Source organism: Hippocampus bargibanti, linkage group LG01, assembly GCF_051943395.1.
Source record: "Hippocampus bargibanti isolate YZ-2025 linkage group LG01, ASM5194339v1, whole genome shotgun sequence".
In the NCBI taxonomy this organism is placed as follows: domain Eukaryota; kingdom Metazoa; phylum Chordata; class Actinopteri; order Syngnathiformes; family Syngnathidae; genus Hippocampus; species Hippocampus bargibanti.
In genome coordinates, this window is record NC_142734.1 from 28,075,389 (window position 1) to 28,092,380 (window position 16,992).

Here is a 16,992-nt window from a genome sequence, read left to right on the forward strand (position 1 = left end):
GAATCCTGAAATTGTCGGTTTTGGGGGGGTGATTATGTAACTTTAGAAATGTTATCTCATTGCCATTCCGCCATGAAAATTAAAATGTTTAGTCTTTCATTTGAATCTGTTTTTTTTTTATAAAAGCAACAGTTGATTTTATTCATAATTTAGATCCTCAAACTGATACAGGTAGATCAAATGTTGGAATGTCATGAAAAAATATAAAATAAAATAAAATTCAGAAACCTGAAGTTCACCCAAGTGCTTTATTATCTTTTTTTCTTAAATTTTGTTAAAAGCAGCAACGTCCATTGACTGGACAAAATCCTCAAAAGCCGTGATTTGCTCCTCCAGAATGTCAGTGCCAACCTTAAGAAAATAAAAAATAAAAACAAGTCAAACAAACCTGAATCAATATTTGATACAAATCTGATATGGAGAGTAATGCACAACAGCAAAAAAAAACAGACTGGATCTAATCAGCACAACCCAAACCTCACCTTTTCGTCTTCCACCACACAGCTGATCTGTAGCTTTTTGATGCCGTATCCCACCGGTACAAGTTTTGCTGCGAGAAGACAAAAATATCAACATGGCGGGTTCACTTCAAAACATTACGTGCTAACTAAACTCCCCCCATTGTATCAGATCAGTATAGCGGCATCACGATTTTCAGGCGAAAGATGGTGAGTTACAATCATCATCAAGTGGAGTCGTGACAAAAAAATCACATTAAACATCACTCGCTCGCTCACATTGTCCCCAGACGAGTCCGTCCATCTTAATACTGCGGACACACTCCTCCAACTTGGCCATGTCAGTCTCGTCGTCCCACGGTTTGACATCCAGAAGAATAGACGATTTGGCAATGAGGGCGGGTTCTAAGAAGAAGGAATGGGGAGGGACGTTAACGCCAACTAAAAAAAATAAAATATGAATGGGTGCCCCAATTAGGCCACACTTTGGACTCAAGTCAGATATGTAGAGCTTACATCACACGTCAGCCGAAAGATGGTGATTGATAATCATCAGGAAGAGTCCAAATGGAGCATCCGCAGCACGATTGGTGCTGATAATATCCCCCCCCAAAAAAATAAATAAATCAATAAATAAAAAGACGACTCACTGTTTGCTTTCCTGGCAGCGTACGCAGCTACACGCTCCTCCTTTAGCCTTGCGGCCTCTGCATCATCCTGCGACATGATATAAATTAGTACAAACGCCATCTTGAAAATAAAGCGCTATCGTGCGCTTCGGCAGATTTTTTTATTTGATGAAAATCTATTTTAATGTAGAACGTAATAGGCTGAAATGAACTACGAACTATGATGTCCAAGTAGCATAGTTTCCGGACTATAAGGTGCCTCCATTTTGTTCAAAAGATGACCCTGCGCGCCTTTAATATAAAGTCATATTGAGGCCGATAGCAGCCAGACTCCATTTACCCCGTAGAAAAGTGCACTGTGCTGCTGGGATGTATAAAACAGCATTTCTTTTCAGTAATCTCTTCAAATTACTTGGCCACATAATTTTTTTCTATTTCGCCATCGTTTTTTGTATTTAGTGTCTCAAGAAAAACAAAATGTGTGCATTTCTGAAAATTTTCAAGCCTCCAAAATATTCCATGAAAAACTCTAAGGAACGTTTTAAAGGACAACCGACATCACTTTTTTGTTTCCTAACTGACATCAGAAAAACCTTTTATAGCATCTAAAATACCCAAAACATGCAGTATATTTTTATTCAAATGCAAAACACCAATAAAAATGACTTAAAGTGTCCAAAATCTGCAAAAAAATTGAGCTGCGAATTGGACATTTTCAGAAAGTCCCGCCCCCAGCTCATGAGGTCACGCCAAGACAGCTTGCATTGCTAGTGAGTCAAAACAATGGCTTCAGATTCGGAGAATATGCTTTCTTGTTACACATCCAGTTATGAATATGATTCAAATAGTCTGAAGAGGAAAGCATACATGTTTGCAATCGATTAAAGAATTTATTCCGTGCCATTTTGAGGAAACATTGGAGGGAAATGTATCACCCAAAATGAGTCAGAAAATGGCGACCAACCTCCTGTGAGGAATTAATCAGCCCGTTTCCACAGGCTGATAAATTCCTTATACGGAGCTTGGTCGCCCTCTTCTGGCTCTTTTTGGTGCAACACAACGTTTTCAGACCAAACAAGCACAGTAAAATGCATTGACGTCATGGAAGGACTGCTACAATGTGTCCTTTTTTTTTCAGTCAGGGGCGTTCCTTCAGTGACGTCACGTACGGACTCGTCAGCAACTCAAAAACAAGACTTCTGGAATATTCAGCACAAGTCTTAAAACGTAAAATATAGTTATATGCGGTAGAATCTTTGTAAATTACGCTCAGTAGAAGTCATTTGAAGCCATTTTACAAATTATGGACACAACTTGTCCGGAGACGGCGGTTGTCCTTTAAAGAAGGAAGATTGGTCAATGATATTTATTATTGTATTGTGATCGACTCCGATAAAATTTTGGAATATTTGTGAGCTCATAAAAATGGAAGAAATACCATGTTATACTATTCTGCAATTTGTATCTTGGTGTTTGACATCAAAAAAGGAAAATGGTGGTGAAATCCTGGCGCTGATTTCATCGGCAGGTGAAATCGAGCTGAAAATGAGTGCTATACAGATTCGTCCCATTTCCATTTGAGATATATTTTATGCTGAAAGTATTGTCACAAAAAAAAATTCTACACAAGCAAAAGCATTACTGTATGACCTATTTGGATGTACGAGTCATAATTCAGGGGCCCACATACTGGGAAACATCAAATGTGTGCAAGTATAAATCTCCAAGGACGCACAGTGCATGTAGACATGCAAAGTAAATATTCACCCCACCCATTTTGACGCTATTATTAAATGGTCTGAAGAGTAGATGAAAGGTTTGTAGACGACAAAAAAATGCACATTTTGACATGACCAGAGCATCAAAATGCCACAATTTTGGAGCATGCTCACCTCATCATCAGAGCCAAACAGATCAACATCATCGTCGTCGTCATTATCATCATTGTCTGCCTTTTGGGCCACTGGTGCAGTGGAGTCACCCACACCTGCTGGGCCGTACTGAGCCAAAGGTTTCTTCACACCTGGAAGACTGACAAAACAAGTGGTTGGTTACAGTCCCGAAAGAGTTTGCGTCTGTCACGTCAAAACTACACACACACCTGTTCTTCTGGCTATTATATGACTTGATATGGTTGAACCAACGGAGGGCATGGCACAGTTCTGCTGGGGGTGGGGTTGTGATTGCCTCAAAAACAGCAACATCTGCCTGAGAAGGCACATGCCTAAGAATAAAGATGGGGTTAGTCCAGTCAGACGGTGCAATGCCTAGAAAAAGCAAAGTGCATATGTCAAATTTTTTTAACAAGCAGCAATGTTGGTGAGTAAACCAATAGTACTGATGCCCTTATTAATGATGTCTGTCTCATCTAGACACAAAGGAAAGATGACAACCACTTGTACCCACATACACCAATTTCCAAATTGAGCTCCCAAAACATGAATAATAAATAATTTGGCCTCAATTGTAACTTGTAGTTGTATTGTGGTCATTTTTATCTCAAGTATACACAAATTAACTCCTTTCTATTTTATCAAAATGATTCAATTTGGGTAAATGTGTTTAATTCGAAACACGTGACTACTTCGCTTTTGCTTTCAACCACTTTACACCACTCCTCGATTTTGGTACGAGTGGAGTTATTGCTGATTTATTCTCCTGGATGATTAAATTGTGCTAGCGTTAACACTGGTTTACAATAATAGACTTCAAAGGAATAAGAGATTTCTTTTTTGTAATGGCCACTAACTTTGTGAGGCAAGTATTATTTGTCTTCATAAAAAAAACCAAGACAAATGCCAAGATGCAAAGAAACTTTGATTTAACCCAGACTGAGCGCACGAAAATAACCAGCGATGAAGACTTTTTATATTGGAGACACGGTAATTTTGCAAAGCACCGGTGAACATTGCAGAAGGAATAAAACGTTTTGCCTTCGCGTCCAAACTTTTGTGACACGCCACACAATAGTCATTCATCTCGAGCTAACTGTTAGCTAGCATGCGGCTAGTAGCAGCCAGGATTATTTGGTCTCCTAAGTGACACGTCGCCAACCACATTGCGCCGAACGATACGAGCTTAATTCGATACATTTGCGCAGCTAGCTCACGACGTCAGACCCGTTAGGTGATTATTCACATCATTCTGCTTGCATATGCTACTTGTTAGCGTAGCTAAGATGGCGCCGCCTGTATCAAGAAGCATCACGAAAATTTGGCATGTTTGTTCTTAAACCGGATTTGTATATGTAACGCCGCAGCTGCACTGACCCTTCTACGTAGCTGCGATCGGCAAGGAAATCATTCAGCACTTTGAGGCCGGAGGGTGCTTTCAGATCACCGAAACCCATGATGGTAACGTTTTGCTACTTGGGTAGGAAGAAGGGCCGAGGTGGCAGGAAAGCGCCATTTTATAGTCAGAAAGTGGCTCCTCCTTATTCAACGCCTCCTACTCCTCCCCAAGTGTTCCCAAATTCATCATTTGGATACCACAGCAATACGGAGCAAACAAATGTCTGAATCTCAATTAATTACGATGGCTTTAAAGTGTTTTTGGATTCAGTCAGGACATAATTCTCGTCTAAATGTATTTGTAAATACAAATATTTCCTCCATACATTGTGGATGTGTGCCCCCACCACAAATAAATAGAGTACAACATTCAATAAAATAAAATAAAATAAAATAAAAAATAATAAAATAAAACAAATAATTCTATATTTTCCAAGTTCTTTTCAGAAACTACTATAGGAAAAAAGAGCACTTCTTTTTTCTAATGTACTTAAATAAACACAGTGTCCAATGCAGTATTAGTAATAACAATGAACAATATTGTAAAACATTTCGTCATGCTGATGACCAGGGCAAATGGGGGAATCAGGGCCAGTCATAGGACATAATAAATCAGGTCAAAAGATGTAATCAGATTAGCTTCAGGGAATAGTCCGCTGATCCCCCCAACTTTAGGGGAGGGACCTATCAAAGCAAAGGTCTAGCACCGCCACCTCTGGACATTAGGGATATATATCGGGCCATAGCTCCCAGCAAAATTTTAGTTCGCTGACGAAGCTTTCGGATGAGGAGCGACACGTCCGACATCTTCTAAGAAGTACAGATGACGGCTGAAGAAACCTTTTCATCGATCGCAAAACATTTAATAAACCAAACAATTGGAATTCAGGGACGTAAATTATTCCCTTTATTATTGACTTATTGACTGAAAATAAGCCATCCACTTTGGATACTTGATAAGAAAGAGGGATGGAATAGGTCATCAGGAACAGAGAGCAAAGTGCAAACTGGGGAGCATTAACCACATAGTAAGAGAGACAAGACTGACCCCTTCCCTGGGCAGCTAATTAAAACCACCCAGCTTTTGGCATTTTAAAATGTTTCTTTCATTATAGGTTATGATGGTGAGTATAGTTTTGCATTTTTAAATGTTGCCGTGCCGATGACCATTTTTTCTTTGGGAGCCTTTTACTAAGCGAGTTGCTTGTTCTGTAGCCACAAAGGGTCATAAGTCTTCTTGTGCCGGTCCCAAGCCCGGATAAATACAGAGGGTTGTGTCAGGAAGGCCATAAGACGTAAAAGCTTGGCCAAAACAATCACGCGGATCAAACTTCAGAAGATGGAGGACACTGATTTGCTGTGGCGACCCCTTGAAGGGAACAGCCGGAAGGAAAAGAAGATTATAGGTTGTGATGGTGACTTTTGCCACCTCTGGTTTGAAATATGCGACGATATATCATCAAGGTGGGGTGGGGGGTTCTTTGTTAACACACAATAACAACAAGAACATGTTTATTTTTGCGCCGCTTGGATAAAGCATATGCCGTCAAACCAGTTTGTGACGTCGTGTGTACCTTCCTGGGTTGTTTCATTTGCAGTATTTAGCAAGACACAGACAAGATTCAGAAGTTTCAGGGACCAAGAGCAGAAGAGGATTTATGGGTCTCACTCAGTCTTCTAAACGTCCACAGGTAAAGTTGATTTGGTATGTTCACTTAACAACCGAATAACACATACATTGGCTTAACGTGTTTGAACCAACACGTGGATCCACCAAGAAGCAGGTTAAAAAAAGGCGCCACTACCTCACCATTTAAATACACAAACAGTACAATCTTTTAACAAGCAATCCGAGTGTTTAAGTGCAAAGTGAAATTTAGCTGTCCTTTACAAGTGTTGGCTTTTGTAAAAATTAAAAACCTCAGCGTTATTCATGTTGTTGGAATGTTTGGATGAACAAAAAAGGCTTTGCGGTGATTTTAATATCAAATTTTAAAATAAAATCAGATTCAATTCTGCCATTGTAAACAAAGTAACAAACTGGGTCACATTAGTCGGCAGATTTGACCACATCTGTCAGCCATTTTAATATATTTTAAAATGATAAGTGGCAGCATACATCTGAGTGGCAGCAAAGCGATTGGGTCTTGCAGAACGGATCTGAAATGATTTGAAAAATATCAGTTTGCCCTTGTTTTGAGTCATTTCAGAAACTGGCATGTGCTTAAGTAGGGTCCTCTATATTTCAGAATCAGAACCAGAAAAAGAATCATCTTTATTGACCAAGTATGTAGACCACACAAGGAATTTGTCTCCGGTAGGACATACTAGTATGTCTTGGGATGGGCAAGTGAAGCTTCATGAAGCACTTGTGACAGTTTTGGACTCCTCTAGATTCCATTCTTGATTTAAAGATGCTGTGGATATTTTTAGACATTTCCTTTGCATTAACATCTTTAAACCGAGATCACCATCTAGAGGAGTAAAAAAATGTCACAAGTACTTCATGAAGCTTCGTTCTAGATGGCACTCTTGGTTTAAAGATGCAGTGGATTTTTTAGACATTTCCTTTGCACTAACCTTCATCTTTAAACCGAGATCACCATCTAGAGGAGTAAAAAAATGTCACAAGTACTTCATGAAGCTTCGTTCTAGATGGCACTCGTGGTTTAAAGATGCAGTGGATTTTTTAGACATTTCCTTTGCACTAACCTTCATCTTTAAACCGAGATCACCATCTAGAGGAGTAAAAAAAATGTCACAAGTACTTCATGAAGCTTCGTTCTAGATGGCACTCTTGGTTTAAAGATGCAGTGGATTTTTTTGACATTTTCTTTGCACTAACCTTTATATTCAAACCGAGAGCACCATCTGAAGGTGTCAGAAAACAGCACAAGTGCTTCATGAAGCTTCGTTTTCCCATCACTAGTATCATAAACAAGTACATGACAAACATATTGAAAAGTATGAAAGGGCATTCCATGATATAAGTGAACCTCTCAGCAACAATGTGAAAAATATCAAGCAGAGTTAACGTGATCATAGGTAGAATAATATGTAACAGTTGTCTGTACCGTTAAATGGCCAATTTGTCCATGTCCAGTCTGAAAATGTGAAACTAAAGTGCATGTCCAACATGGATTCAGGTAATCCTGATGGGTTTGGATTCCGCGGGAAAGACAACTTTGCTGACACGACTCCTGACCGGACAGGTGAGGCTGCGGCCACGTTGAAGATTTTTGCTTGGTATATGCGTACACCTGTGATCTGATTGTGACTTGACAGGTGATGATGGACACATCACCAACTGTTGGATTCAACGTCGGATCATTCAATGTGGACAAGAGGACGTCTCTGACGGTTTGGGATGTCGGAGGCCAAAAAAGCATGAGGCCCAACTGGAGGTAGTTTCAAACTTTGCTTTGAAACTCCCTCTTGCTCTTCATTGTCACCTTTTTTCAGGTTCTACCTGGACGAATGCAAAGCGCTGGTCTTCATGGTTGACAGTAACGATCCCGGTCGGATGCCCGAGGCCCAGAAGGCGTTGAAGAAAGTTTTGAGTGAAGAAAAGTTACGAGGTATTCCATTGATGGTTCTCGCCAACAAGGTGGACCTGCCTGGCGCCATGACTGTACAAGAGGTAGAACACCGTTAACAAAAAAAAACAAAACACATTTTTATCCTTCTATCTATTTGTGGTACCCAGGGCGCACATACAAACTCATGAAAAAAAATTATAAAGCACACATTGGCAAAGGAGTTCATTTACATGTGGAAAAACAGCGTACTCAACTCTGTCTTTAGAGACCACTTTAAAACAGCCACTTTAGAAATTAAAACAAAAAACATTTTCAAGTCAACTCAAGTGTATTTCTAGAGCGCTTGGAAACAACAACCGCTGTGGTGTACTTGGAGCCAATATCAGACATACAACAATAAACCAAATAAATTAATACCATAGACAGTAGGAGCGCAAAAACAGCCAAACGAAGATCCAAGTCCGAGTCATGCCGAGTAAAAAGCCAAAGAATCCAATGATTTCGAGACGAGGTTTGCTGCAAGTTTAGATTCAGGTCAGTCCATAGAGAAGGACCAGAAACAAAAAAGGCTACAGAGTCTCCGCCGAGTTCTTGTAGTGTCTGAGTAGTGTTAGACCTGAGACCCTGCGCAGCTGTAGGAGCGGAGGAGCTCAGGCTGAGAGAGGTAATTTCAAGATTAGAAAACAAATACGATCTCAAAAAGAACTCTCAAAGTTACTGTATAATGAGCCAGTGTTGCCAGAGTCTGGAGTTCTGTGCTCCCTCTTAACGTGTACCAGTAAAGAGGCGAGCAGCAGCATTATGGAGCAACTGGAGTCGCTTCATTGAGGATTGGCTCACTTCAAAATAAAGTTCTTTACAGTTGTCCAGCCAGGATGTGACGAAAGCATGAATGACTTCTTCAAATTGCTCTTGAGAATGGAAAGGAGGATGGGAGAGACAGTATTTCATTCTTCCGACTCACGATCCCTTTTTTCTCTATCTCTCTTCCCCTTCGCCACCACCGCCTTCTTTCCTTGAAATCACTCGAAATCAGATCTCCAACCAATTAGGACTGTCCAACTATCCGCACCTGCGATGGGAGATTCAAGCATGCAGCGCTCTGAAAGGAATCGGTCTACGTCAGGCCTTCACGTCCGTCGCCAAGCTCATCAAGAAAAACTAACTGTGAAGGTGTGGGGAGTAACACATAAAAATGTGAAAAAATGTGATTATGAATGTGAAAAAAAAATATCCATACAGCGGTCATAGATCGCATTTTTGAATGTAGTAAAGACATCCAAATCTCCTAACCGATTAGATCCTAAACTGTTATGTAATTGAGTAGCATTATTTCTTTCATCAAACCAGACAAGACATTGCGTGACATACTTTTATTAATCTATGTTTGTGAGGTACAACTCATAGGGCATATTTCTTTGGTTGTAGGAGTTCTTTTTACAACAAAAAAGGATAACATTTGTGTGAAAGACCTCACAACCGGCCCATTTGATGCATTTTTCAAACTGGTTGATCGGAGTGTGTTGACGTTTGCGTGGCAAGGCAGAAGCTGCATTGCTAAGCCATTCAGCAGTTGGCACGCAAAGCTAAAGAAACAAACACCGTAATATTTCTCAATCAATGATTTCTTACCAGATTGAGTTTTGTGTAGTTAGGCAGCAGCTACATTGCTAAGCCATTTAGCGGTTAGCATGCGAAGCTAAAACAACAAACACGGTGACATTTCTTGATAAATGATTTCTTGCCAGATTGAAGTTGAAGTGGTAGGAAGTAGCTACATTCCTTAGCCGTTTAGCAGTTAGCATGTGACGCTAAAACAACAAACTGTGATATTTATTGAAAAATGCTTTCTTGCCAGATTGAGTTCGGCAAGGGCAACACTGCGAAGACGTTGAACAGTTAGCATGTGAAGCTAAAACAACAACAACAAGTAGTTAGCATGTGAAGCTAAAACAACAAACTGTGATATTTATTGAAAAATGCTTTCTTGCCAGATTGAGTTCGGCAAGGGCAACACTGCGAAGACGTTGAACAGTTAGAATGTGAAGCTAAAACAACAAACACGCTTACATTTGTTGAGAAAATAATTTTCTTGCTTGATAAACATGGAATGTGCTAAGATTAAGTTTGGCTAAACGTTTGGCTGTCCAAAAATCAAAACCAATTCAATTTCTGGGTGAACATACTTCAGTCAACAGCACATGGATATTTCCAAACAAGGTCCTTTCTGGTGTTTTTGCGCAAAGTTCTCCTCAGTGAACCAACTCAGATTGAAAGCGTGTTTGTGCTCGTGCGTTTCGGTGTACGAAATGCGTTAATAATAAATCATCTCCAAGACGTGGTTTGGGTCTTATTCCTGGAGTGACATGGAAGACTCCTCCTTCTTCTCCTGGTCTTGAGGCAGCGTGGTGGACAGAGCGTAGTCCTCACTCAACCCTTCGGATATTCCGCTGACCTCCGCACATGGTTGCTCCTTCTCCTGCTGCTCCGCCGGGGCTAGCTCATTGTGGATCTCCGTGAAGGTGACCCCCTGCTCATCGCTGCCCAGCGGGGAGAGTTGGATGTGGTCCTCCGGGGCGGGAGTCTCTTCGATCTGGATGGGATGTTCTTCGGGAGGCTGGGAGGCTGAGTTGCTGCGAGGCTGCAAACACACACGGGTTAACGGTCACGTAGACAGACGAGAAGGTCATTGTCACGTTGAGTTCATACCTTCTTGATGCCAAAGGTCACGGGGGGAACCTTGAGACTGGATGTTTTCTGTTTGATTTTCTCACGTTGTTCAGCAGACACGATTTTTGTTCCAATCTTGGTCATCTTTTTTTCAATGTTTTGTCGGGAGAAAGCCTTCTTGATACTGTCAACCTTCAGAAAAAGTTAGAATTAGTGATCGGGAAAACAAAGCTTCATGGAGCACTTGTCATATTTTTTTACTCCTCCGGATTGTGCTCTGAGTTTGAAATGTCCTAAAAATCCACAGAATCTTTAAACCAAGAGTGGCATCTAAATGAATTAAAAACTATCACAAGTGCTTCATGAAGCTTCACTTGCCTATCACTCGTTAGAATGTGAATTATGGATGAAAAGGTTTCTTCAGCATCATCTGTACTTCTTAGAAGGGGTCGGACGTTTCGAAATGTCAGAAACCTTCTAAGAAGTACAGATGACGGCTGAAGAAACCTTTTCACCGATGGACCACTCCTATACGCCTGAGAGCTTACACAGACGTAATAAGAATTATGACAAAGACAAAATAAATTTGTTTCTGGGAGTTGAGCCATTGTAGTACTATGGAAGATTTAAGACCAACTCAAGTGCCCAGATAGTTCCATGGATAAATCATGTGTCCGATACTGATCGACAATGAATTATTGGATCGAGAGTCTAAATTCCAAAGTCATTTTTGACATCGTATTATGTGGCTTACCTTCTTCAGACTGGACAGTTTCAGTTTCTCCGCTTTGGACTTCTCCATGTTCTCCAGGTCTTGAGGCCACATCTCCTCTTCCATATCTGCCTCCAGGCCAACGTCCTCATCGGATGAGAGGTTGATGGTTTGGAGCCCGCCCTCTGAGGGTTGGTTGTCGTCGACAACACCTGATTGGTCCCCTTCTTCCGGAATTTCATCACGAGGGAACGGCGGAGGATCCTTCACAAAGACACTGGAGGGGATCTCGTTCTCCTCCTTCAAACGACAGCCCAAGATTAATAAGCCAAAAACATTCCGATCTTGTGATGGACTACTCGCAGAAGACCTGATACTTTGATACATGTGACGACATTTTTTAATCATCGTTCAGCTAACTTTTTGCGAACATGAGCTAGCGCAAACTTAAAATATTTACACGGTAAGGTAGCTGCAAACTCAACTCAGCAGCAAATAGTTACCATAATTCTTAAAAACTACAAGTGCACTCAACCTAAACATCAAACAATGAGAATGACTCATTGGGTATTGCGAACAACCAAACAATTTTTGCCCCCTGTCTCCTTAACTTAATTGTTACAAATAACGTAAAATGCCATGGGCAGGCTAACTGTTAGCACTGATACTTCCAGTGTGATAATCCTGTAAACCACGGACAGGTGTCTAATTTATTTTTTGCCGTGGACCACATTGTAGTTACGGGTTCCTCTCGGGGGCTGTTATTAATTTGAGGAAGCCATTAGAATGTTTCATCCAATCCACATATTACATTTAGAGCACATATCCAATTAATGAATAACTAGTATTCAATTTTGAAGTAAAAAATAATTACTGTTACTGTGGTTTACATATGACAATTTGACATTTTGGTTTGAACTTTAGCAAGCATCATGGAATTTCACAAGTTTGATTTGCTTTTGCGGGCCGAACAAAATGTTGCGGTGGGCCAGATTTGGCCCCCAGGCGTTGACTTTGACACCTGTGACATATAGGAACATATATTTTTTGAAATATAAATTGAAATCCATTTCTTTTTGACTTACAGACATGGTCACAGAATGAATCAAATTCATATCTCAAGGCACAACTGTAACGAATGTACATATACGCGCACGCTAACACGTGACCCTAAAGGAATTTGAGGACCGTTGCGCATTGCTGAGACGATGTTTCTCTGTGATCTCACCAACCGTAAAAGGACATTTTAGTGGATCACATGACCTCTCGTTCCATCAAAGGGTCAAGAGACCAAAATAATTGCGGCTCACAGACCTGAAAGATGAGTACTTTGAAGTTGTTTCTGTTGATGAGATGGGCATGATTCGCCTCCAGTTTCTTAACCTGCGTCCCCTGGCGCTCCATCCTTTCTCGAACCTAAAAACACCATCGCATTTGATTCCAAAACGTCCATGTTGGCATTCGAATCGGCGACAACTGTTGACTTCCGGTTTACCTCTTTCATGGTGACGGAAAGCTTGCGACTCTTATCCAGAAGTTTGCTGACAGTGTTGGAGGTGTGACTGTGACTCTTGGCGAGTTTGATCATATCCGCTTGGATCCCTCTGACAACGCCCTCCATCTCCACTTGGTGCCCCTTGGAAAGAAAAGCAAAGGAAATTTCAGACATGCCTGCTGATCCCCCCTCCCCCTTGTGACAACGCCCTTTTCATATTTAACAAAATGTTTGCAGAAGAAAAAAACTGCAACTGGTTTGGGGTTTGGGGTAAGGGTGGACGTGTCTTTGGTCCAAAGGACCAAGGCTTGAAAACTTGGTGACTTTTAAAATGAACGTGTGAAAGAATTTGACCTGTAGCATGTCCCTTAACTTTTGGGTTACACGTTTTCAGTTTCCTTTCATGAGTAAATTAAACTGTAAAGTCTCCTTGAGAGTTTTGAAAGGCGCTTATAAATGAAACATGTGTATATCTATCTACAGTATGTATCTAGTATCTACAGTAGCTACAGATCTACCTATCTACGTATCTATCTAAAATAAAATATGATGACTTTTCCAGATTAAAAGGGGACTCAAGACGGTGATCATGCGAACGTTTATAACACCTTTAAACTGAAATTAAAATTAAAATCTTGGAATTGGATTGACTCAGGAGCTTTTGCAATTAATACCGGAGAGAGAATGTGGTCCAATAAAGTTACAAATATGCAAGACCTGTTTGATTTGGTTGTGTCAAGTTGTTTGGAATTAAGTTTTAGCGTTGAACTTGGAACGGGAAAAAACACGTCGGGAGTACGACGTGATATGTTTTCTCGTCCTGGATCTTTTAAATCCTTGCAAAAATTAGGACCAGAACAAATTAAATGAAGTAAAAGTCTGAAGTCAACTGTCAGACAAGTTGAGCACGGGCCCCACCCTTCACTCACCTCCATCTTGTGCTGGTTTTCCTGCACGGCGTCCAACATGTTGACCAGTTTGTCCAGCAAAGTGAGGACCGTGATGGCGTTGACGGAGTCTTGACCCTTTTTTTCTCCGTCCAACCCAAACAGGCTCGCTAAAGGATGTTCTTCGTTCTCTGCATTCGTCTGGTCTTTGAGCTGGTCGTCGGATTCGTGGACCTGAGGAGGGACTACCAGGTCCTGGTCCTGGTGGGTGTCTGTAGTCACCATGATCTTTCTAGTCTGAGCGCCGTCCTCACTCATCAGAGACAGCAGTTGGTCAGAAAGTTCAACAGGCTGAAAACAGTGCAAGCTGTGTGTGTGCGTGTGCGCGTGTATGTGTGTGCGTGCGCGCGCGCTGAGTTCTGATTGGTTGGCACTTGGAAAAAACATTCCGCCTAACTTCCCTGTAGGGAAGTGCACACCCTTAACTCTTTCGGTGCTGGAACAGACAGACGTGTGTGCTCGCTCTGCAGCTTAACAAAAATTCCACAGACAAGACAAGGGTAAAAACAAGCCGGAGACGAGACAAAGTGTCCAATGGGACAGGAAGTGAAGAAAACGGGAAACAAAGATTACAGCACAGGTGTCAAAGTCAAGACGCGGGGGCCAAATCTGACCTGCCACATCATTTTATTTGGTCGGAGAAAGCAAATTAAGCATGTCAAGTGCAATGATGCTTGCTAAAGTCCAAACCAAAATTTCAAAATTGTCCATCAAAACCACAATAAGTCATTGTTTTTTAATTCAAATTATAAAACTAGTCATTTGTTTTTGTGTTATTGTTGTTATTGTGCACTCCTTTATTGCGCATGGACCTTTTTTTTCATGTGTTATCTAAATTTCACTGCCTTCCTTTTGTGGTCATTAAATAAAGTCTTTATGTGAAGCGTTATATAACAACCAAACCAAACATTAGAGGGGAACACAGCTATGCATCTTCATGGTCTCTAAATAAATACTAAATAATCATAAAAAAGGGAAACCCGTTGAAGATGAAAGACTGAGTTAAAAACAGTAAAAAAGAAAGAAGAAAAAAAGGGGGGAAAAGAGTTCAAGTCACCAGAAGTGCCCACTCCCTTCTTGCAGGCAAAATAAATTTGATGGGAAACAGCCGATGTGGAACGAGGGTGGGAAGGAGTTAAAAATAAAACCTGACAGTCAGTTCCCATGGCAACGGAGTGTCAAGGAGGTGGGGTAGGAGGCGATCGCTCTTACCGTCATGCCTTCCAGATGAAGTCATCTGGAAAGAAAGTATATTCGCTCTCGCTCTCTGTGACTCCAAGTCACGGTTGACGGACGCTCCCCTCGTGGACGTGAATGTCGTGTTAATGTTGGGCTGGACATGGTTTTATTTCAACTGCTTTTTGCAGACCGTGGAAAATTGTGAACGTCGATTTACGTACTCCTGTTTGAAAGGATCGTCTTGTGGTTTAGAAATGGCAAGAAAAGACAAAAAAACAAATTCAGAAAATTCAAAATAAAATATATTTGGTGACTTGGATTCCCCCATCGTATTCTATTGAGTATTGTGTTGTCATATTATTTATTATTTCGTTTTTTTAAACAACAACCATCCACCCTCCCAATATCACCAAGTAACAAAATTTGTAGTGTTCTATTCACCTGCCCTGTTTTTTGGGAATGTGTGAATCTGCAAACTTCAACGAAATATGATATTCATGCACTTGATGAGTGGCTAGCATATAAAGTCCTGACCCGTATTTGCTCATGATGACTTCTCTGAACATACATGGTTTCAATATGTCTGCCGACATGTTATATTTTGATAAATAAACATTTGTCATCATTTCAAATCGTTCCCAAGGTCTCAAGAACTTATCAGTATGGTTCTTTAGCCATCTTAGCTTTCTGGGTGAGAAGCATACATAAACTATAGCCACAATGTCACTTCACGGTTGGACCTTATACCAGAAATTCTTGGTCTCATACGAGACACATTTCGGAGAAAAAAAAGACTGACTTGTCCTTCCATATGTTAGACGTTTCAAATAAGGATCAGGAAAGACATCAAGGAAGTCACATTATTTAGAAACACAATAGGCTAGGGGACATTCCTTTGCGCTGTCGTATGAGTTTCATTTTACAGTCTGAGGTTGTTTTGGTGTGGAAATTTAATGATCGGAGGGAAAAGTCACTAAGCAAAACAAACAAACAAACAAACAAACAAATAAATAAATTGCTTTCAATGTATAATTCTCTCTGCTATTTTATTATTTATCATTTTACTTATGGTTTTATTGTTATGTGCTGTGTTCTATTGTTTTTATTGTAAAGTGTCCTTGGGTGTTTTGAAAGGCGCTTGAAATAAAATGTATTATTATTATTATTATTATTAAATAAATACATAAATAAATAAATCTGTCATCTGTACTTCTTTGAAGGTGTTGGATGATTCACGTCTTATCCAAGAGGCTTCATCAGCGAACTAAAATTGTATAAATGAAAATTGTAAAGACCAATACATTGGGGAGACTAAACAAATTCTCAAAAAAAAAAAAATACTTTCATAGCAGAGTCTGCCACCGCCATGTCTGGACAGTATGGATATATATATCGGGCCAAAACTACCAGCAAATTTCAGTTTGCTGACAAAGCCTCTTGGATAAGAAGCGAAACGTCCGACACCTTCAAAGAAGTACAGATGACGGCTGAAGAAACCTTCCTATCGATGGACCACTCCTGTACCACTGAGGGCTTAGACATAAATAAATAAATACAAAGTTGTTGAAGTTAGTTAAATGCTCCCAAGCATAATGGCGTTTGGGACAGCAACAATCAGCTCAAGCAGGGGCAAAAAGGGCAACAGGATCTCAAGAACGTTCTCTCACTTTGCCAACACGAATACAGTATTAGAGAATAAATGCAATCCACCAGAAAGTTGGTGAAAAACATTCACTTTCTGGTCCACATTAGAATTCCAGGAAGCTTGAGAACAAATTCATTCACAAAGGGGCGGTAAAAATATAATTATAATAATATCAAATTATCAAAGTCGGAGGAAAAACGCATTGTGTCGAAGGAATTTCCGTTAGACGTAGAAAGATTTACGGCACCGACACAATGAGCTTGAATATGATGGGGTGAAATGAACACACTAATTTACACAAAACACCATTCAACGTGCAAAAAGTACATAGTATTCACACTTATCCTGTACCAAAATACTAGTAACTTTGATCCCAACGAAAGAAGTAAAAGATGGTCTGCAATGGCGGAGGGTGATTTAAAGTACCC

The 16,992-nt window shown here is 40.5% G+C and overlaps 3 protein-coding genes across 4 annotated transcripts; 1 reads left to right on the forward strand and 2 right to left on the reverse strand.

The window, feature by feature from the left end:
* Window positions 1–229: 229 nt before the first annotated feature.
* On the reverse strand, window positions 230–4,496 carry eef1b2 (eukaryotic translation elongation factor 1 beta 2). The gene is made up of 7 exons (XM_089007792.1): window positions 4,357–4,496; window positions 3,189–3,311; window positions 2,980–3,118; window positions 1,109–1,175; window positions 738–863; window positions 483–550; window positions 230–351 (listed from the first exon to the last, which is right to left on the reverse strand). The coding sequence occupies exons 1-7, from the start codon at window positions 4,434–4,436 to the stop codon at window positions 265–267; spliced, it is 690 nt and encodes a 229-aa protein (XP_088863918.1). The 5' UTR covers window positions 4,437–4,496; the 3' UTR covers window positions 230–264.
* Window positions 4,497–5,941: 1,445 nt separating this feature from the next.
* Window positions 5,942–10,253, forward strand: arl11 (ARF like GTPase 11). 2 transcript variants are annotated; one of them, XM_089007830.1, is made up of 6 exons: window positions 5,984–6,068; window positions 6,627–6,694; window positions 7,524–7,589; window positions 7,663–7,781; window positions 7,840–8,017; window positions 8,953–10,253. In XM_089007830.1, the coding sequence occupies exons 3-6, from the start codon at window positions 7,533–7,535 to the stop codon at window positions 9,079–9,081; spliced, it is 483 nt and encodes a 160-aa protein (XP_088863956.1). In that variant the 5' UTR covers window positions 5,984–6,068; window positions 6,627–6,694; window positions 7,524–7,532; the 3' UTR covers window positions 9,082–10,253. The 2 variants fall into 2 exon arrangements, with proteins under 2 accessions (XP_088863946.1, XP_088863956.1); XM_089007820.1 differs by lacking the exon at window positions 6,627–6,694 and having other exon boundaries at window positions 5,942–6,068.
* On the reverse strand, window positions 9,859–14,060 carry LOC148903733 (caveolae-associated protein 2-like). The gene is made up of 6 exons (XM_089007807.1): window positions 13,723–14,060; window positions 12,794–12,934; window positions 12,613–12,714; window positions 11,341–11,598; window positions 10,626–10,778; window positions 9,859–10,557 (listed from the first exon to the last, which is right to left on the reverse strand). Exons 1-6 carry the CDS (start codon window positions 13,996–13,998, stop codon window positions 10,267–10,269), a joined length of 1,221 nt encoding a protein of 406 aa, XP_088863933.1. The 5' UTR covers window positions 13,999–14,060; the 3' UTR covers window positions 9,859–10,266.
* Window positions 14,061–16,992: the final 2,932 nt, after the last annotated feature.

Bases quoted from the DNA above. Each gene is read 5' to 3' on its own strand.
- arl11 (XM_089007820.1), top strand. From the start codon at position 6,036: ATGGGTCTCACTCAGTCTTCTAAACGTCCACAG. The intron at 6,069-7,523 runs GTAAAGTTGATT...ACATGGATTCAG, and splicing joins AGTCTTCTAAACGTCCACAG to GTAATCCTGATGGGTTTGGA. The intron at 7,590-7,662 runs GTGAGGCTGCGG...GTGACTTGACAG, and splicing joins CACGACTCCTGACCGGACAG to GTGATGATGGACACATCACC.
- eef1b2 (XM_089007792.1), bottom strand. From the start codon at position 4,436: ATGGGTTTCGGTGATCTGAAAGCACCCTCCGGCCTCAAAGTGCTGAAT. The intron at 3,312-4,356 runs GTCAGTGCAGCT...CTTTATTCTTAG, and splicing joins GATCGCAGCTACGTAGAAGG to GCATGTGCCTTCTCAGGCAG. The intron at 3,119-3,188 runs GTGTGTGTGTAG...TTGTTTTGTCAG, and splicing joins TATAATAGCCAGAAGAACAG to TCTTCCAGGTGTGAAGAAAC.
- LOC148903733 (XM_089007807.1), bottom strand. From the start codon at position 13,998: ATGAGTGAGGACGGCGCTCAGACTAGAAAGATCATGGTGACTACAGAC. The intron at 11,599-12,612 runs GTCTGTGAGCCG...TGTCGTTTGAAG, and splicing joins TCAAAGTACTCATCTTTCAG to GAGGAGAACGAGATCCCCTC. The intron at 10,558-10,625 runs GTATGAACTCAA...GTGTGTTTGCAG, and splicing joins TGACCTTTGGCATCAAGAAG to CCTCGCAGCAACTCAGCCTC.